General features: G+C 39.2%; 1 protein-coding gene across 11 annotated transcripts in view; it reads left to right on the top strand.

The window, feature by feature from the left end:
- KATNAL1 (katanin catalytic subunit A1 like 1) overlaps window positions 1–20,688 on the top strand; it is an 81,373-nt gene extending 60,685 nt beyond the window's left edge. For all 11 annotated transcript variants that reach the window (XM_019736488.2, XM_019736479.2, XM_074330073.1 and 8 more), the window contains 3 exons: window positions 2,248–2,382; window positions 14,205–14,331; window positions 15,537–20,688. In XM_019736488.2, the coding sequence (XP_019592047.1) occupies window positions 2,248–2,382; window positions 14,205–14,331; window positions 15,537–15,735 (461 nt within the window). In that variant the 3' untranslated portion in view covers window positions 15,736–20,688. The remainder of the gene's footprint in view (window positions 1–2,247; window positions 2,383–14,204; window positions 14,332–15,536) is intronic.
- The last annotated feature ends 929 nt before the right edge of the window (window positions 20,689–21,617 follow it).

The following is a 21,617-nucleotide window of genomic DNA, read 5'->3' as shown; positions in this document are numbered from 1 at the left end:
TCTGATTTTTTTTTTTTGGGGGGGGTTGGAAAATCATAGTATTTTTCATAAGAACATGTTATTTATTCTAACAAATAATGGGCTTATTATTGTCACTTTAAAATGAATTAATGTTTTTAAAAATTGTCAGTTTTAACTTTTGATGATAAATATTGATAGAGGTACTCCACACACACGAAGCTCTTTGGAGCATAATAATTTTTAAGCATATATAGGGATCCTGAGACCAGAACGTTTGAGAACCACTGACCTAGGTGGGAAGCAGGCCACTTTACAGACAATAGCAGCACGTTGTCATTTCTGTGGTAGAACTGAACTCTGGGTGTAGTGAAAACACCTCAGGAGAGGGACCACCCAGACTAAGGGAGTCCTGGAATGGAATAGGCGACTTGGGCTTTGAAGCCTTAGTAGAAGTTATTCAGACAAAGAAGAAAAGGCATTGGGGAGCCATTGAAGGAAGAGAGTGATGGGCCCAGAGCTGCTTCTTAGATATATAGTACCCTGGTCGTTGTAAACACGAGGCCATTTAAGCAAACTATGAGAAAACATAACGTGTTAGATATCCAGAGTGTGTCATTTTAAAACAGCTACGGTTATCTATCAACCATGGGTACTTACTGAATACTTACAGTGGGTGTTTATTCAGTGCCAGGTACTGTAAGATACATAGAAGAATGAATTACAGTCCCTTCCCTCAAAGTTGCCATTTTTAACTTCTGCTGAAGTATGAGAGAAAGGAGTGACTGTTATATTTGGGGGGATGGGTATAGAGGAAAACACATTACATGTTTTAAAAATATCACTGAATACAAATTTAGTCAGCTGATTTTCATTTAGGGGTACTTGTGACTGTTGGTGATTATTAGTTGGACAGCTTGATCCTTTGTGATAATGATTCAAATAGTAGTTTAGTACTACCGTGTTTCCCCGAAAATAAGACCTAGCCGGACCATCAGCTCTCATGCATCTTTTGGAGCAAAAATTAATATAAGACCCGGTCTTATTTTAATATAAGACCCGGTATAAGATAATATAGTATAATATAATGTAATTAATATAATATAATACCGGGTCTTCTAAAATATAATATGACCGGGTATAATATAATATAATATAATATAATATAATATAATATAATAAATGTAATAATAATATAGTATATAATACTGGGTCTTATAAAATGTAAGACTGGGTCTTATATTAATTTTTGCTCCAAAAGGTGCATTAGAGCTGATGGTCCGGCTCGGTCTTATTTTCAGGGAAACACAGTAATTTATTAAGAAAATACCATAATGAATTGGGTTGCATTTAAATTTACTACTTTGTTATGCCAGGCTAGAAACTCTGATAAAGTTTGTGAGTTTTTGATATTTTTTTCACTGCATATTCTCCAGAGTTTCCATTGTATAACCTGAAGGTTTTTTATTCTAAAATTTTAGTTCTGATGGGGCGGCCGATTAACTCAGTTGGTTAGAGCGCGGTGCTCTTAACAACAAGGTTGCCGGTTCGATCCCCACATGGGCCACTGTGAGCTGCGCCCTCCACAACTAGATTGAAACAACTACTTGAGTTGGAGCTTATGGGTCCTGGAAGACCACACTTAAATAAATAAAAGTTCAAAAAATAAAATAAAATTTTAGTTCTGAAAAAGTAGACTCTATGTATATATATTTTGTTTGGTATAAAAAGAAATGGTATTTTCAGTAGTGACTGATTATTAGGTTCATTGTTAAATTTCTTTTTTTTTTTATGAGTCACTTAGAAGTTTGAAGGACAAAGCTACTACAGTATAACTGCCTTTCAAAATTATGATTGCATGCTAGTATATTAAGTAAATGTGAACCCTCTTCTGTTTTCTCTTCTTGAGAAATCAAATAAATTAGACTAACAACTAAAATAAAAAATTGGGGGGTCGGAGGTGAACTTCACGATTTAGAAAAATTAGAGAGGAATAAAACAGCATCATCTCCCATGTCTTTTCAAAGGAAATACACATTCATTTTTTACAGAAAAATACTGTTTTTCTTATGGATTGGAATCCTGCAATAGATTATGTGAATTCTTCCACTTCCTTGTTTATACTTACCTGTTGAGGTGTCTGGTCTGCCACCATACAGAGGTCAGAAGGGCTGTAGCAGTCACGTCACTGAGTGCGCCACCAAGCCTGTGACTGATCTTAGAAGTGTTGGTTGAATGATAGAGTAAAGCTCTGTAAGAAAAACTCTCTTTTTTCCCCTTACTGTGTAGGAGTTGGAGGAGCTTTAGAGAATGACGATCCTTCCAAAATGGTTATGGTGTTGGCTGCTACTAATTTCCCATGGGACATTGATGAAGCCTTGCGAAGGAGATTAGAAAAAAGGATTTATATACCTCTCCCTACAGGTATGGTGCATTCCTTTTACTATATTTCGATCTTTCTTTTGCTTCCTGTTACCTTTTTAAAAAATGTCTCTAAATCTTTATTCCATTGGCATTCTGCTTAAAGAAGTTTCTCGCATCACAAAACCTACCTGTAGATGGAATAGAGGCCACAGCACTCTGTTGGGGTTCCTTACATTCCAGAGCAGTTCTTACATTCAGGGCCATATTCATGTTTCTAAATCTGGTAGGACCTCTGAGTTTTTACTTATGACCTTGGAGAGTCTTCATTACACCTTAAGTGATTAAAAATAAAGTTCTCTTGAGATCTTTTTAAAAATATGCTACTTTGAAAAGTAAAATTTCATCCTATTGATGAATATGGAAATTTTCATAAGTGAATTTTTTCTTTTTATTTTGAGATAAAATTTACATAGTAAAATGTACAAATCTTAAGTGTATAATCTGATGAGTTTTGACAGATGAATACTCCTGTTTCATCAATACCCTACTAGAGGTGTAGGACATCTGTCACCCCAGAAAGTTTCTGTGTACCTCTTACCAGTTAATTCAAACCTCCTTTACTTTCCTGATTTTTGTTACCATAGATTTGTTTTATCTATTATTAGACTTCATATAGATGGAATCATGACATATGTATTTGTGTGTCTGACTACTTTCACCCATGTGGCTACATGTATCAGTAGTTTGTGACGTGATTATGTTACAGTTTGTTTATTCTCATTCTGATGGACATGTGAGTTATTTCTAAGTTTTGGCTATTATGAATGAAGCTATAAACATTCTTGTACAAATCTTATGTATGAATATTTTCAGTTCTTTTGGGTAACATAGATAAGAAAATAATAGGTGGGTTATAGGGTAGGTATGTTTATAATACCCAAACTGTTTTCCCATGTGGTTGTACCATTTTATACTTTCACCATCAGTGAAGGAGAATCCAAGTACTTCTGTATCCTTATCAACATTTGGTATTGTCAATATTTAATTTTAGCTGTTCTAGTAAGTGTGAAATGTTCTTATTATGGTTTTAATTTGCATTTCTCTGGTGACTAATGATGTGGTGCACGTTTTTCATGGGCCTGTTGGTCTTCGGTATATCTTTTGTGCAGTATCTTTTCAAGTCTTTTGCTCAGTTTTAATTGGTTCATTTGTTTTATTAATGCTATGTAATTCTTTACCAAATATATACATTGTGAATATTTTCTTCCAGTTTGTGGTTTCCGTTGCCGTTTTCTTTATGGTATCTTTCGATAAGCAGAAGTTTTGATTTTGGTGAAGTCCTCTTGTCAAATATTTCTGTTATGGATAGTGCTTTTTGTGTCTTAGACGTCTTTGCCTACCCCAACAGGGCAAAGTTTATCTCCTATATTTTCTTTTAGAAACTATAATTAGATCTGTGATCCATCTTGAATTCATTTTGTGTATGTGTTAGTTAGGGATTGAGTTTCATTTTTTTCCCTATGCATACCGAATTGTTCTAGCACTACTTGTTAAGAATTTTCTTTTTCCACTGAATTACTTTGGCACTTGTACTGAAAATTATTTTGCTATGTGTGGGTCTATTTCTGAATTCTCTACTCTATTCCATTGATTTAAAAAAATTGATACAGAACTATTTCGTCAGGTTATCTGTTTTTTCTTGAGTAAGCTTTGGTAGCTTGTATTTTTCAAAGAATTTGTTCATTTCCTCTAATTTATCAAATTTATTGGGATTTGACCTAATACGAATGTGAAAGCTGACTTAATAGCTTATGTGAAGATGTTGTGTGAAGTCAGTAGGGAAGGCAGTCAGGAAGAGAAGATGAAGTGATGGAAACAAGGGCAAACTAACGTGGGGATGAGCTGCAACCCTTGGCGATCGACTGGAATCCATGTCGGGCTCTTATTGCTTCTAAGACTTCCAACTTTGATAATTGGGATGCTCTGTAGAAGAATCTGGCACTGTTTGAAACAGTCTTAGGAGGCAGCAAAGCTGAAGGAGGAAACCTGACAGGAGCTGGAAAGACTTGGAGGTCCACGTACTTCTCACACTAACAATGAGAGCCAGCAGATAAGTGACAATATGCGTGAGCTGCAAATGCACCTCATGCCCTGAACCATCTTTCTGAGTTGACTCATTTCTGCCTTTCAGATCTTACCCTTAATGACTCGTGGTCCACTCTAACCCAGCGCTGTGCATGAAGGGAATTCTGGGAAATGAAATTCCAGCTTTGCTGAAGTTGACATAATACAAATCCACACACCTTGTTTTCCTTTTATTGTCTCTAGGATCTATAGTAATGTTGCAATTTTCATTCCTGAAATTGGTAATTTGTGTTTTATCTCTATTGTTCTTAATCATTCTTACTAGAGATTTATCATTATTCTTTTGAAAGAACCGGTTTTTTTGCTTTATTTTTCTGTTTCCTATTTTATTGAATTTTTTCTCTTATTTTAATTTTTCCCCCTAATATTTTGAGTGTACTATTCTCTTCTTTTTGTGAGTGATTTTAAGGAATAGAATATGGCAGAAGTGCTGCCATATGACTTCTGACGCTAGATCATAAAAAGGATAGTTTCTTTTTGCCTCTCCCTCTCTCAGGTCATTTGCTATTGGGAAGCCAGCTGCCATGAGGTTAAACAGCCTGTGCAGAAGCCCACATGGGAAGGAACTGAAGGCTGTCACCAACAGCTAGCACCAGCTTGCCGGTCATGTGAGTCAGCTGCCTCACATGATGTATTTTAATGAATTGGCTCATGTGATTACAGAGACTGGCAAGTCTAAAATCTGCAGGATTGGCCTGAGTGCTGGGACCCAGGGAAGAGCTGATGCTGCATTTCCTGTCCAAAGGCCTTCTGCTGGCAGAGTCCCCTCTTCTTGGAGGAGGCCTGTCTTTTGTTTGTTCAGTCCTTCAACTGATTGGACGAGGCCCACCCACATAATGGAGAATAATCTGCTTTACTCAGAATCCACTGATTTAAATATTAATCTTAACCAAAAACACCCTCACAGAAACATCTAGAATAGTGTTTGACCACATATGTGGGTACTGTGGCCTCGCCAAGTTGACACATGAAATTAACCGTCAAACACCTCATGCTAGAACTTTCTATTTCTAGCTAAGCTGCTCCCAAATTCCTGATGCACAGAAACTAAGGATAATAAATTGTTTTAAACCACTAAATTTTAGTATAATTTTCTATTCAGAAATAGGTAATTAATATACTATATAGTTTTTGTCAGCTAACTCTAACATCTGGAACATCTGTTTCTTTTATTGGCTACTTTTAAATTTTCTTGATTATGGGTCATATTTTTGTGTTTTTTTTTTTTTTTACACGTCCAGTAATTTTTATTATATGCTTTAAATTGTAGGAGTCTAGATTATGTTGTTTTCCTTTAAGGGATGTTGAATTTTGTTCTGGCAGACACTCAAATTATTGGCAGAACTTAAGAAAAAGCCAATTTACAATTCTTTGCTGTTTGTTGGCTAATGCATGAAAACAGTTGCCTCTTGTATTTTATTTATAGTTGGACAAGTCTTGGTACCATAGAAGGACAAGTCTGGTACCCGTTTTGTTTTGTTTGTTTGTTTTTTTGTGATGGCCAAGACTGGAAACCTCACCTGTGATTTTTGAAACTTAATTTTTATAACAATAGTTATTACTCATTTTTGTGACTAGATCTCAAGGCTGTATACAATATAATTAATTGGTAGAGTTCTAGCTCACAGATTCCATTCTTGTATTGTCTTTCCTGGCTGCTATTATGTATTCTATTAATTCTAATAATCTCATTATTTAAAAAGAAAAATTTTCATAACATAGTGCTTAATTTACTGCTTGAGCTTATGAAGTAATGAGTGTATTGAAAGCAATAATGGAAATGATGTGATTTAGAACCTGTCAGCTATCCTGGAATGTCACACCTCCCAGAAGCAGCTCCTGGTGCCTGTGTCACTCTTAGGTTAGTCACATGAAGGTTTGAAGTTTGAGTGGTTTGTTACTACTTCTGATTTAATAAGTTTCTTCCCTTTCTCTTTTTTCCCCTTTTTCCTCTTCCTCCTTGCTTTCTAAACAAAATATGTATATGATATCTAGACATAGGTTTAAAAACCGAGTTTTAAACTTTTCAACCATATACATACAATGATTATAAATAAAAAATTAATACTGATGGGGGAAAACAGAAGTTTCACTACTTAAACTGACATCATTTAAACTGCTGTACTTTGGCCTTTAATTCATTATAATAGGGAGAAAACGTGTAATTGGATGATAGCAGTTTTATGAACTGCTGAGGAAAGCTTAGGTATTGGGGGAAAGATATACTTTATGGTGCAAAGGTAGAGATTTAGCTTTCTGTGAAATACTGGAGAAGAAAATAGATTTGGCTGACGAAAGGCCTTCTTCTAAACCTGTTTTCCCTTAAGTGAGGAGGTGATGTCCGTTACAGGTAATCACTTCTGGGCGCCTCTCCTTGCTCCTGACTAGTCTGAAGGTATGTACCTCGCGGCTGGAGGACTTGAAAACCTGCTTTCTCCTGAGGGGCTCCAACTCCACTTTCTAACTTTTTCTTCCATCTGTATTAATGAACTCAGCAGGTGTTTATTTAGCTTTTTGCTCTGTGAAAGATATTTATTAGGTACTGTGGGATTACACAAGTAATGTATAGTGTGTTTGGAAGGTGGGCATGCACTTCACCTAAATGTAGTGAAAACAGTGTAACATGTGATTCTAGAGTTTTCTCCATAGTACTTTTGGTGTGGGGAATGAGGAATAATAAATTCTGACTCAGGTGCTTAGGGGAGATTTCATGGAGCGAGTTGCATTGTCACTGAATTTCCATCGAGAAAGACAGAAACAAAGGCATAGTTGTTTGAAAATGAATAAACAGATAGCTGTTGCGACTAGAGCATCTGGTAGGATAGAAGGGTCTAGAAGAGACAGACTGACAAAATTTGGAAAGGCGAGAGACCTGAGAGAACGATTTGGAAATCTAGGGTAAAATTAATGGAAGGAAAAGTAGATTATATTTAAAAAATTGAGGGACATTTTATGAACAAAAGCAACCATGAAAATAAATTGATAGTTGGAAAAAGCATGAAGTACAAGAATGAGAGTAGATAAAACAAGAAAAGCCATCCCAAAAAGGCATATTGTAAGTTACATAACCTATGTAAATATGCAGATTTCTTTAAGATTGACAGGCAGTTAGAACTGATGGCAAGAAACATTAGTGTATCAGTTACTCTTGCTGTTTAACAAATCACTCCAAGCCGTCTGGTTTTGCTCATGGATCCTGTGGGTCAGGGACTCGAGTGGGCACCCCTGCAGGGGTGGCTTGTGTCTGCTTCCTGAGGTCTGGGTCACGATGGGAAGATTCAGGGGCTGAGGGTGACTCCACCACTGCAGCCTGGGGCCACCTGGAGCGTCATCACGCACTCACTCACGTGCCTGGTGGTGGAGGCCTGGGGCACCTCCATGTTAGCTGTGGCCGTTCCACAGCAGGTTTCAGACGTGGGAGCTCGGGGCTCCACGTGTATTGCTCCGCTGAACATGGAGGGTACGTTGCTTTTTGTGACCTCGCCTTGGAGGTCATGTCGTGTCACTTCTGCTGTGCTCTAGGTGGAAGCACTTACAAGCCCAGCTGCTCTCTGGAGGGGGGAATTGGACACCTTAGGGTGGGAGGGGTCAAGGCTGCATTGTAGCAGCAGGTGTGGGATAGAAAAGAACCATGCAGCCATCACGGCAAATACAATCTGCCACAGTCAACGAAAGGCAAGAATCAGGTGGCAGGACAGGAGCCGAGCTTTCACTAAGTGTCTTCCTACTGTGTGCACCCCCCGGTCAGCTAATGAGCTCCTTCCTCTGGCCCTTTCCTCTAATTCTGGTTTGCTTTTAGACCAACCCCTGGACCACCAAGGCCTCTGAGCATCTCCTAGACTGGGAATGACTCATTTTCTGTCACACCGGGGTCAGGGCACTTTGTTTTCTTATTATAAATTCACACCTTCTCTCTTGTTGGCGTCATATGCTGTCTGGAGTACGCTGCTGTGCTTTTCTGCTTACCTTTTTTCACGCTGTTATATACGTGCTTCCTCCTACTTCCATGTAATTGTGTATGATGCTCCCGTTTCCCAGATTGCTCCTTGTCTTCCCTTCCATTGACATTTTATTGATTTTCGAAAGTCAACATTAAAGCATTTGATTCTGTGACGTCTTTGCCCTGGCCTGTCTCGCTGGGTGGATTCCACCTCCCTGGGTGTTTCATCTGTTTTCTGGCTCCCAGATGTTCCTTCGTAGAAAGGATCTGGGATTCCCATGTGTCCCTCTAATCCTGTTTGTTGACTGACTGACAAACATTTGCTGAGTGCTGACTGGCCCAGACTTTACATGTACGAGGTCTGACAATTAAGTTCGTGAACTTGCCCCCGTGTGCTTACATTGGCAGCCCTGTACCAACAGCTCAGGAAGGTTTCATAACCTTGGTATATCAGTGTCTCACAGCTGTGTTCGTGTCTACGTGTGGTGGTGTCTTGCTGAGTGGCGTTCATTATTGTTGAGTGTTTTTGAGTGTTGTCACGAGAATGTGTGAGCCTAAATTAGAGCAATGAACAAACATTCAGTTTCTTGTTAAGCTTGGCAAGAATGGAAGTGAAATCAGGGACATGTTAGTCCAAGTTTATGGGGATAATGCCATGAAGAAAACTGCAGTGTACAAATGGATTAAACATTTCTCTGAGGGGAGAGAACGTGTCACTGATGAAGAGAGGTCAGAGCAGTCAGTAACAAGCAGAACTGACGAAAACATTGAAAAAGTTCGTCGAATGGTGCATCAAAATCATCGGCTGACTGTGAGATGCATAGCAGACCAAGTAAACATCGATAGAGAAACAGTTAGAAAAATCTTAACTGAAAATCTTGGCCTGAGAAAGGTGTGTGCAAAAACGGTCCCAAAGGAGCTCACTGATGAACAAAAGCAAAGGAGAGTCGAAGTTTGCCAGGACCTTTTGGAGAGGCAAGATGATGTTTTGGGCCGTGTTATCACTGGTGATGAAACATGGGTGTACCTCTACGACCTGGAAACAAAGCGTCAAAGTGCACAATGGAAGTCAGCCAATTCTCCATGACCAAAAAAGCTCTGTGAGTCCAAATCAAGATGTTGCTCACCTTTTTTGATATTAGAGGGATTATTCATTATGAATTTGTACCAATTGGACAAACAGTTAACCAAGTTTACTATTTGGAAGTGCTGAAAAGGCTGTGTGAAAAAGTTAGATGACCTGAACTTTCGCCAACAATTCATGGCTCCTGCATCACGACAATGCACCAGCTCACATGGCACTGCCTGTGAGGGAGTTTTTAGCCAGTAAACAAATCACTGTATTGAAACACCCTCCCTACTCACCTGATCTGGCCCCCAATGACTTCTTTCTTTACCCAAAGATGAAGGAAATATTGCAAGGAAGACATTTGGATGACATTCAGGACATCAGGGTAATAAAGCGACAACTCTGATGGCCATTCCAGAAAGAGTTCCAAAACTGCTTTGAAGGGTGGACTAGGCGCTTGTGTCGGTGCATAGCTTCCCAAGGGGTGTACTTCGAAGGTGACCATAGTGATATTCAGCAATGAGGTGTGTAGGCCTTTTCTAGGATGAGTTTGCGAATGTGACTGTGAGACCGCGTGTGACCTCATTTAACCTCACAACCATCTTGTGTGCTTATCTTCATTTTACTTATGAGGAAACTGAGGCTGAGAGGTTAAGTGTCCTCCCCAGGGCAGCAGGACAGGGATGTCAGTGCCCCTCGTGACCCACTGAGCTGGATGCCCTGTGTGCCCCAGGAGAACTGCATTCACGAGAAGTTTCGATCCCTTTAACAGTGTTTGGATTCAGAATGTGTGTGACTTGGCTGTAGAGTATTGGCAGTACTTCATACTGTTATTAACACATTAACCCCTCGTTAAATCCTTTCATAAAGTTATTACTTATTAATTCAGTTTTATAGAGCTGATAAATCCTACTTAGACTCTTCTAACAAATCACTGATAAACCAGTGTTAGAAGTTAATTTTCCCCAAATCATGGTTACTGGGGAAAAGGAGGCAGCTAAGCTTCAGTGCTGCCAGGCTGTCACTTAGGAACAGGCTATGCCACCACGTTTATTTAGGTTGGCCGTGTGGAACCTCCTTTCCAAGGGAAAACACAGCATCTTAAACTTGGTGTTTAAGTCCTCAGGGCTGGCCGCCGTCATGCATTTGCTTTACAAATCCCGTGGGAGTCTGACATTGGAGCAAACGGACCACGTGGTCCTCCTTCGGTAATGCCCACCTGCTGCGTGTGGGGGCACATGGGGCTCTTATGTGATACTTGGGGCTTTTCCTGGGGCGTCAGGGGCACGGCCACCTTCTGTAGCAGTGGACCTGGGCGCGTCCTCCCCCTCTTTCTTCCCACACCCCTGTTGCTGACCACCTGAGTGGAGGACTCCATGGGCCCTACCCTGTGAGCTGAAAGTTTGGCCTTTTGGTGAGGGCTGGCCCAGGATAGGGAGCTCCCAAGATAAAGGGGTGCTGGAAGGAAAGGTTTTCTAGTCACACCCCTGTTTTTGGGGGGCAGTCCCAGATAATGCCTGTTTGCGTCCTTTTCCACAGTGGCAGCTTTATCTTAGTGTGAGTGTAAATTGTGTGTGTGTGTGTGTGTGTAATATCACTGAGACACAGAAACATGGATTAAAATACTCAATTTATCCAATAATTGGCAAAGCAAACAACAATATGACCACCATGCACAATGAGAAATGGAGTGTTGTCTGACCTCAGAAGCTCCCCAGGATGTTGCTTTCCTAGCACAGCTGCCGTCCTGCCCCCTGGTGGTAATCGCTGTTACTCCTTTTATGGAAATGATTTATTGTTCTTATAATTTTATCACCTAATAATATATCCCCAAACAGTTTTACCTCCTATTGAACTTTGCATAACTGAAATCACACTAATTGTGTTTATTTGTACTTGCTGCTTCTGCTCAGTATATTTTTAAGATTCGTCCATGTTGTGACATTTTGATGAACATAATTTTTTTGCTGTGTGGCATTTTGTTGTATTAGTGTGCTAGGGCTGCCATAGCCACGTACCACAGACTGGGGGGCTTAAACAACAGATACTTGTTTCTCACAGTTCTGGAGGCTGGAAGTCCAAGATGAAGGTGTCGGCAGGGTTGTTTTCAGTCTGGGCCTCTTCCCTTGACTTGTAGACGGCCATTTTCTTCCAGTGTCTTCATGCAGACGGTCTCCCCCTATGTGTCTGTCCTAATCTTCTCGTATGAGGACATCAGTCCTATTGGATTATGGCCCACCCTAGTGACCTCATTTTACCTTCATTAGCTGTGTAAAGGCCCTGTCTCCGTAAGTCACGTGCTGAGGTACTGGGGTAAGGACTTCAACATAGGACATTAGGGTGGGGGGTAGCTCAGCCTATACCACCTCCTTGTGTGGTTACACCACAGCGACCCATCATATTACTCGAATGGCATTTTGATTGTTTCCACTTTTACGCTGTTGTGAACAGTGCTGCTGTGAACATTTTATACTGTATAATGGTGTGAGTGCCTCAGTTTCCCTAGGACAGGACAGAGCATTCCGTCCTAGGAGTGACCTGCTATGACGTGTCATGTAGTGGAACATGTAGATAAATCCAGTTTGTCATTCCGGTTTCCACTCCTGCCAGCACTGTGTGGGGAATTCCTGTGGTTCCACATCTCTCCAACACCTGGTGTTGGCAGCCTTTTTAATGTATACCAGTGTTTTGGTGTGCAGTGTTATCTCATTGTGGTTTAATTTGTATTTCCTTTATATTAAAGCATTTGAACATCTTTTCCTTTATTTATTGGCCATTTGGATTTTATGATATATGTGTTCAAGTGTTTTGCCCATTTTTCTATTAGGTGGTCTGGCTTTTCCTTACTGATTTGTAGGAGTTCTTGAAATATTCTGGGTATAAGTCTTTTGTTACTTATATATATTGTAAATATCTCTTGAAACTCTGTTGCTTGTGTGTTTTCACTGTATTTATAGTATCTTCAGATAAATAGGAATTCCAGATTTTAAGCTGGTTAGCTTATCAATCTTTTCCTTTATAGCCACTTTTTAAAAATATATATCTTAAAGATATTTCTCTGTGGTCATTAAGATATTTTCCTGTTTTTATCTTGTAAAATGCTTATAATTTTGCATCTACCATTTAGATTGGTAATATATGTGGCACCAACTTATGTATGGTGTGAGGTAGGACCCATCTTCATTTTTCCCTGTGGGTAGTCCATTCTGGCATCATTTATTGAGAAGACATTCCTTCCCCAATGTCTGAGCCGCTGAGTCATAAATCAGGTGTGCAGAGTACATGCTCTGATCTGCTTCTAGACGCCCTCTTCTGTTTTACTGATCCGTTTGTCTGTCTGCAAGGGTATCACACTGGCGTGAGCCTCACTGCTCTGTAATAAGTCATGAAATCAGACAGAGCAGTCCCGCCCACCTCGCCACTCTTCTCCCAGTGTCTTGGTCATTGGTCGTCCTTGGTTCTTTCCATTCCCGTTAGTATGTTAGAATCTGCCTGTCTGGTTCCACAAACAGCTGTCGGGGTCATTATTGGAACGTCTTGACTCTGTAAGAGCATTTGAGGGAGAATTGTCAATGTTATGAAAGACAAAACAAGCAAAAACTAAACATCGGGGGACTGTTTTAGATTATAGAAGAGTGAGGAGATATGATAACTAAATGCAGCATGTGATGGTTTTTAACAGAGTTATAAAGGCCTGGGACAAATGGGGACATTTATTCTGGATTGTGTATTAGATGCTACTAACATACAAGTGTTAAATTTCCAGAAAAGTGTGATAATTGTGGATACCTTGTTGTTAGGAGATACATGCTGAAGCATTTCAGATGAAATGTTGTGATGCCTACAGCTAACTCTCAATTCAAAAAAGCAGAGGAGGAGAGGAGAGGAGAAGGGAGTGACAATGACAAAATGTTGACAATTGGTTAACCTAGATGAAAGGCACATAAGTGTTCACTGATGTTTTTTTTCACTTGTAGATTAAAATTTTTTCAAAATAAAAGTTGTGGAAAACCAAATTTTATTTCATATCACAGGAAATAGTAGAGAGCCAGATCCAAACTAATGATGTGTTATCTTAGTGTACTATATTAAGCAGATTTACCAGTAAAACTGATAGTAAAGCAGCAAGCATGATTGGTTATTTTAAAAATTCTGTGGTTTGTTTGAGCTGACTCAATCCACATTTCTATCACAGTGGAACAGCAAATGTCTGGGGGCTGGCTCTCCAAGTAAAATATATACTAATAAGCATTTTGTGCCAAGTGCTGATTTCCAGAAAAAGAAAACTGATAGAGTTGTGGAATTCTTCCCTGATATCATACTAAAGAGGGGAGCAAAGTAATTCATAGGAGTTACACTCCATGCAGTCTGGTATTATAAAACTTAGCCTAAATGTCTTTTGTTTTTTACTACAAGCACATCTAGTGCTGGAATACTGATGTTGTTCTTTTTCATAAAGCATCTCAGACCCTCTATTCTCATAGCAAGAATCCTAACAATCTTTACAGAGAACTCTTGAGTTTGTTTCATCTTTAGTTGTTGCAGCCAAGGCACATAGGGAGTTCAATGATCCCACGAGTCGCGTAATGAGTTGGTGGGGCCCCTGGGCTCACAGTGACTGACTTCATTGCATCCGTCTCTTTCTTCCCCTGAACGTTAGTATGTGATTTCTCCTTAACATGATGTATAGAGAAAAACATCTAACAATAGCAAAAAATCTTCTAACAGCAAAAGGAAGAACGGAGCTTCTGAAGATCAACCTTCGTGAGGTTGAGCTGGATCCTGATATTCAGCTGGAAGATATAGCAGAGAAGATTGAGGGCTACTCTGGTGCTGACATAACCAACGTTTGCAGGTATTGTTAACAGTCTGTGAGCCTAGACGTCAGTTATAGGTTTGTCGGGAGGACTGGTCTGAAAGTCAGTGTTGTCGTTAGCCCTTGACGTGAAAACAGCTACCCATTTCTTTGACATGATTTCCCATGTGTCTTGCTTTTTTCTACTTGACTTCACTGGTCATTGTTGATGAGTAATTACCTAACAATATGGTCACATTTTCATCCTTTGACTTTTAAGAAATTGTTTGCCTAATTTGGTAACAACTTAAGGTTAATTTAGCCCTAAATTAGAGCATGACTGCATTAACATAAAATCCCATTTAGTTTTGGGCAGCATGAGATGAACAGGGTTGATCCGTTTAAGCTGTGAATGATCCATATATTACAATTTCCCTTTAATTTTTAGACAATTCACATTGCTCAATGAAGACGATTTTTTTTCATTTATTTCTTTTCTAATTATATTTAAATTGACACCAGTGGCCTCTTTAAAACCACAACATGTGTTTCTTATATATTTTCTACCAGTATTTTTCTTGTATGCATCTAAGCTTAGTGGCACACAATATGCTCACAGTAGTTTCTACTACTATAACTATACTAAAATATATAAAACTTGAACTTTTAGTTGGCTTTTTTGTGAGCCCTAATTGTCCATTTCTTCAAAACCTTCAGAATTATTTTCAGGTGATCAAAAAGGAGCTGAAAATTGGATCTGGAGAAGTCAGATTTTCTCCCTGTAGTTTCCCACAAATACTCCCTGTAGGGAATTCCACGTGTACTCTGTGGCTAGATTGACGTTCCAGAGATAGTTTCCCGGCTTTACCTCTTCCCCTTAGGTTGTAGACAAACCGATATAAGACTTGAATTATCTTAACATTTAGCCACATGTTCACTTCCAAGTACAGTATTTCAAAATTGTACTTCCATTTCCTAAGCTTCTAGGCTGCCTTTGAGGAGCAAGTGGGGAAAAGAAAATTCAATACCCTGAGCCCAGCCTGGACTTCTAGGATTCGTTGCTGATGCATTTTATGTTTAAGTCCTTTACATGTTGTTTTAACCTTTCCTGAGCCCCCAGGATGTCTCTGAGTTAGGGAATTGTATGCAGCATCATGAAAACACGTCAGGCGACCTTTGCACCATCTTACCCTAGCTTGGTTACAGCTGAAGGTGTTTCCAGCGTTTGCAGCAGCGGTTACTTACTGACTTTGGTGCACTTGCAGGGACGCGTCCTTAATGGCCATGAGACGGCGCATCAATGGCCTGAGCCCAGAGGAGATCCGCGCACTTTCCAAAGAGGAGCTTCAGATGCCGGTCACCAAGGGAGACTTTGAGCTGGCGCTGAAGAAAATCGCTAAGTCTGTCTCCGCTGCGGACTTGGAGAAGTATGAAAAGTGGATGGTTGAGTTTGGATCTGCTTGAATTTCTGTCAGCTCTTCCATGTCTGGTATCTTTGTTTATAAAATGTGAAGAAATTCCCCGCAATTTTTTTCAAAAACAGGTTTGGAACTTTTCATGGGAGAGAGTTTCACTTAAAGGAAGACCATCTAAGACCACAGAGTATAAATGTCATTGAAAAATAAGAGAAGCTGACATAAAGGGCCTGATGGCCCCGTCCCCAGCTGTGTGCTGGTACCGCACACTTTCATGCATTAATATTGCACCCCTAAACCAGGTGCCGGGGTGGCGGAAGAAAGCCATCAGTACGCTTTGTGGAAACTTGTTTACGAAAGACTTAGAAGGACCTCTGTTTCTCACTTGCATTTGTGGGTTTTGTCCTATTCATTGCTTTGAACATGAGGGACCTGTATACAGTGACTCAACATCAGAACTGAGTTTGTGTCAAATTCATTATTTGTTGTTAAGAATGATAGTTTTGGGGTAAGTAATGAATATGCGAGTTAAAGCTCTAGAATTCAGCTATTCCTGTGAGAGTCCACCCTGTAGGTCAAATTTTTGTGCTCCCCCCCACCATTTCTTCTGTTAATTGTTTCATCACGTACTGAGCCCTGTGAGGGAATAGCCTTGTGGTTTTTGAATCGTTTTGCCAGGTGGTTTCTCTGGTCTTTAGTATTTTTTACCAATGCTGCTCATATTTCATATTGGAAGGGTAGGAGAATGTTGCGATTGCATGAGTTGCACTTCTTCAGTTTAGACTTTTAAGTTCGTTTTCACTTTTTCAATATGGTCAAACACATAAACCCTTTATTTTTTTCAGCTCCAACATTGTTTGATTTTTGCTGTATTTGACTTTCATATTCCAAATACTTGCGTATTCTAAACAAGTCCACTCTCTGTGGCTAACGCAAAACAAATTTGATAGTTTTGCAGACAGTTTGTTTAACAAAATAACATTGTCCATAATGAACGATGTTCGTTTGAAAATTTGAAAATTGTTCTTTGTCTGGGTTGAGAACTTGTGCACGTGGTAAGATTAGGGGAGAAGTCCGCCATGCTCATTTCGGTTCGGCAGGAATCAGACGATAGTAAGAGGCCAGAAAAAGTAGATGGCACGTAGCTAACCACAAGGACAGTATCCTGTGCTAGTTGTTTAAATTACGTTGATTCTGGTTTGGTTGGGCAACCTGTGCTTTAATGGTCAAGCTTTTTAAAATTTGCATTTGATGATACCCCGAATTCTCAACCTCGGAGAGCATCTACTGGTTTAAAACGAAAAATAACGTAACCCTGTAGACACTTCGGGACAAAAGCCTCGGAGTATCTTGCTTAAGAGATTTTTTCCCTACTAAAAACTATGTAATTTTCAGATAGCTTAAGCCTGACTCTAACCTCCAGTATTCATCGAATGCCCTTTCCTCTGAGGCCTAGATTATAAGAGTTAAAATCATAAGGCATCATGATTTTATTTTTATTGAATTAATTCACCTTAAAAATTGAATGACAGAAGTTTCCTGTTATTCATTTTAAATAAAAAATAATCCTATTAAGATAGTCTTCCAGAATATTGCCATTCGTGACATTTGTTTCCTGAAGTCCTTGGGGCAGTCATTAAAACATTAGTGTTTGGGTTGCTAGAACTTGTTTGCGTACTTTAGCTGATCGGGTAGACCGTTTTGCGAGATTTTGTGTTACTCGTTTTGGCATGTGTTTCACTTTTTAAAAATTCTTCATGGATAATGATATGGTAATTGTGATTTTAAAAAATCATCAGTTAAGCAGTATTTGGGGACTCAAGCTTTCTGGAAGCTAATCTTTACCAAGATAAGTGAGCCAGGTGTGCTTTTTTTATTTCCCTTGTTTCTCATTTTGCTCTGTCAGTGGATGGTGAATGCTCTTCAGCCCCTTAAAGCTTCCTGAGGAGACGCCTCAGGTGTCCATCCAGCCTTTGCAGTCCACGTGTATATGCTCTCTTTATTGTAAGACAGTATTGCCTTACCCAGCATGAGAGCATTGTTATGTTTTGCTGTTTAATTTTATTTTTCTGTGTTGCATTATCAAATTAGAAAAATTTGGTTCCTCTGATTCATCTAAAAGCACAAGTATTTTGGGTTCTGCACACATGATGTTAGGACTAAGTTCGTACAGTTCTGTCCTGCAGGTCACTGATCAGATAGTTCCTGCATTCAGCAGACTTGCTTTGGTTGCCCACTGTGTACAAGACCCCACGGAGCCGGGGGGGGTGGGGGAGCTCTGTGGCTTACAGAGTTGGACAGGTGTGCTGTTCAGACCCGGCACTTTGCACAATTATACTACAGCTTCTGGCTCCAACTAATGAAACGAGTTCAGGTTATAAATGGAGAGACACAGTAATCTGTGTAAGAGGTTTACTCTCTTTAAATCTGTTTTAAAATTAGAACTGATATCTATCTGTTAGAACAATATAACTAGTATAAATCTGGCTATTTTCATGAATCATTTTTGTCATTTCCCAAGCTACATTTTTATTGTAAACATGTACACATGTAATTATGGTAGACATGTGAAATGTTACATGTTTTTTGTGAACATTTTGCTCATAATTCTTTCATTTTTTAAAGGCATTAATATTGATGAAATGTACCAGACAAGTGGCTCTTCAGTGTAGGCTGGAACCTTCTAGAAATCCAAGTAGACAGTAGGAGTGGCATCACAGGCTTTGTCTTGTGGTCAGTAGCAGCGTAGGCGTTCCAGACAGACCACATGCACCTGGGCTCGGACCGCGGCCTCCAGAGCACCAGGACAGCTTCGGAGAAGACGTGGGGTCCAGCTGTATACTCAGGGGCGTCACCCCTAAGCTGTGTACTTAGGAGCTCCTGAGGCTGAAGTTTTTATGATGTAATATTTGACTGTCAGAAAATAGGCTGAGATTACTAATTACTCAAAAAGTGATCAGGCTATTGATCTGGTGAATCTACTATGAACAAACATATGGATACATCAGGGAAAAATTGTGGGTGTATAGCCTAAATTTATAATATAATTGTCACTCTTTCACTTTGCTACATGTAGCCTGACTCTACTGAACATGAAATTACTCATAGTCTTTAGGTTTTGAGCAGTTTGAGTTGTTGAATTCCTTCGTAGGAAGTTTCTATTTTCACTGTTGAATCCGTGATGTGAGTCATAAAACTACCCAGCTGACGTGGCTGTGTCTCACTTTCCCCATGTAGCCTGAGGTGCCGTGAATGACTGCAGGTTTGCGTGGGTTCTGGCCCCTGCAGTATTGTCTTGAATATTGAGTCTTTTTTGTGCAGTAATAGATCCCCACTCTTCCTTTGATCTCATCGATGGTAAATCACCTTGGGATATATCCTGGATGATAGGCTTAAAACATTAAGGATATCGGCTGGCCTTTTCCAAGAAACGGCCACCTACCTTGTATGAGGAAACTATAGTAATTATTCTTGCAATATTTTTCGGTATCTTTTGTTCCTTAACTGTTTTGATTGTATAATATTTTTTACACAACACTTTGTGGTGCACGTAATATTTATGTGGATCTAAGGATCTGTCACAACAGAAAGTAGGAATTAACAGATGGAGGGAATGTTAGGGGACACAAATATTTAAACCCAAAATGTTTTATTGTCATCTCCACTAATTATTTTTGCAGAAAAAGCTAAAAATTCTGTTACAATGACTGACTGTGTTTACTTATTTATACTTTTCATTAGGTTTTTCATACATATTTATTTAATTTTTAGGACATTTGCTTTTAATATTATTTCTTAATGTGGAAACTGTATGAGTATTTTAAAAATAAAATCCTTAAGATAATGTGTTTTTAAACATTTACAAATTAATAATAATTATTTGAATTTTTATTAGGATTTTAGGCTTCAGACAACTCTTTAGCTTAAATATTTCTAAATTTCCAGGTGACTCATTAATAAAAACAGAAAAGAAAAATTAAAGCAATGTCATAAAATTTATTCTTTCTCTTTTACCGTTCTCATTTCTTCATTGATCTTATTTTATATTGTGTATGTAAATAACCTGGACACTGCTTTGTCACCAGCAGTGTATAGGTTTTTGTACATTTGGAAATTTGGCACAACAAATAGGAAATTAAAACAGGTTTTCCTCCTATAAACGGGCTCTCATTTGATTTTATGTTCAAAACTATAAAATGCACTTTTGTTTTATAACCTCTGAAATGACTAAATGTTGCCCTTTGGAAAACCTGACTGAATCTTTGCACATGTTATTTTCAGAGTCTACCTCGGTTAACCAGGCTTAGTTTTAGGAGGGAAGGAATTGAAACCGTATTTAAATTCAGTTCATTATCTGCACTTGTTTAAGTGTTTCCTTCTCTTCTCGCCCTCTCCTCATTAACTTTTTTTTAACCCTGAAAGTTTTACTTAAAATATTTGTCTGTCTTCTTTTGGCAAAGCCACGTATTCCAAATCAGCCTTCTGTGAAATGTCTGAATTATTCTTCCCTTCTTTGTTATGACCTGTTCACTGTTTGGATGCGTTTCATCTCAAGGAGCAGTTTCAAAACACAACACACATCCTCCTGTTTTCGCGTAGCTTCATAAATACAAGCTAATGTGACAACATTGGGCATCTGGGAACTCGACTGTTTCTGTGTCTATTCTCTAAGAGCCTGAGTACTTCCTGGACACAAATGGGCGTGACACGCGGTCCACACAGTGGACGGCAGCAGTCACCGTAGGTACACGTGGTGTGCACAGTGTCCAGCGAGATCACTTCACTACCTGTTACGATGGTTTGTAAGTGTGGTGTTGAGATTTTTGTTTCAGTGTTTGTCTCCCAGTATTTTGAACTTCATTTAAAGGAGAAGATGTTTCTAAATTGTATTTATAAAATGTGATTTTCCTTACATTTTGTGCTGCTACTTTGCTAGTTTCATGAGCTTAGGTGTGTTTGTGCATAGGTTGTAATTTGGTAATAAATTTCTAGAGTGTTGCTAGTCAGTGTTTTCTTTGTGGTTCATATTTGATCTACAGTCACTGGTCCACTTGTCATCAGTGAGAGTGACAAACCCCTCACTAGTGAGGAGTGACTTCCCAGAGTTTTAGTTCTTACAGAATCACATCCTATGAACCTGACATTTTGTGTTTGCCATGCACTGTACTAATAATTTCAAGGTTGATGCAGGTAAGATGAGTGGCTTTTCAACTCGTTCTAACTGGTTTAATAAACACACTTGTGTTATTTGTGTGGCACCATTGCAGAAGGCGTGTTCCTTCCATTTGGTGAATTTTCCAGATGACTATGTCTGATTTTATGAATCCCCAAAATTACTTTTTAATTCACAGACTTGACTTTTTTTGTGCTGTTTTAGGTTTACAGAAAAATTAAACAGCAAGGAGAGTTCTCATACTTCCTCCTTCCTGTCCCTCCAGTTTCCCCTTTTATTAATATCTTGCTTTGATGTGGTACATTTGTTATAATTGAGTCCATATTGATACATTATTATTGCTAAAGTTTATAGTTTACATTAAGGTTTATTCTGTGTTGTAAGTTCAGAGGGTTTTGACAAAAGCATAGTGTTGTGTATCCACCATCACAGTGTCACACAGAATCGTTTCCCTGCCCGAAAGTCCCCTGTGCTTTGCCTGTTCACTTCCCCCTCCCCCAGCCCCTGCCCCCTCATCCTTTCACTGTCTCTATAGTCTAGTCTGCCTTTTCCAGAATGTCAGAGTTGGAATCATATGGTGGATAGCCTTTTAAGACAAGCTTCTTTCACTTAGTAGTACGCATTTTAGATTCTTTAATGTCTTCCTGTAGCCAGAGAGTTTGTTTCTTTTTATCACAGAATGACATTCCATTTACATGGATGTGCCCATTAGTTTATTTGTTCACCTATTGAAGGCCATTTTGGTTGCTTCCAAGCTG

This window comes from Rhinolophus sinicus, linkage group LG04, assembly GCF_036562045.2.
Source record: "Rhinolophus sinicus isolate RSC01 linkage group LG04, ASM3656204v1, whole genome shotgun sequence".
Classification (NCBI taxonomy): Eukaryota; Metazoa; Chordata; class Mammalia; order Chiroptera; family Rhinolophidae; genus Rhinolophus; species Rhinolophus sinicus.
This window is presented reverse-complemented; position numbering and strand designations above follow the sequence as displayed.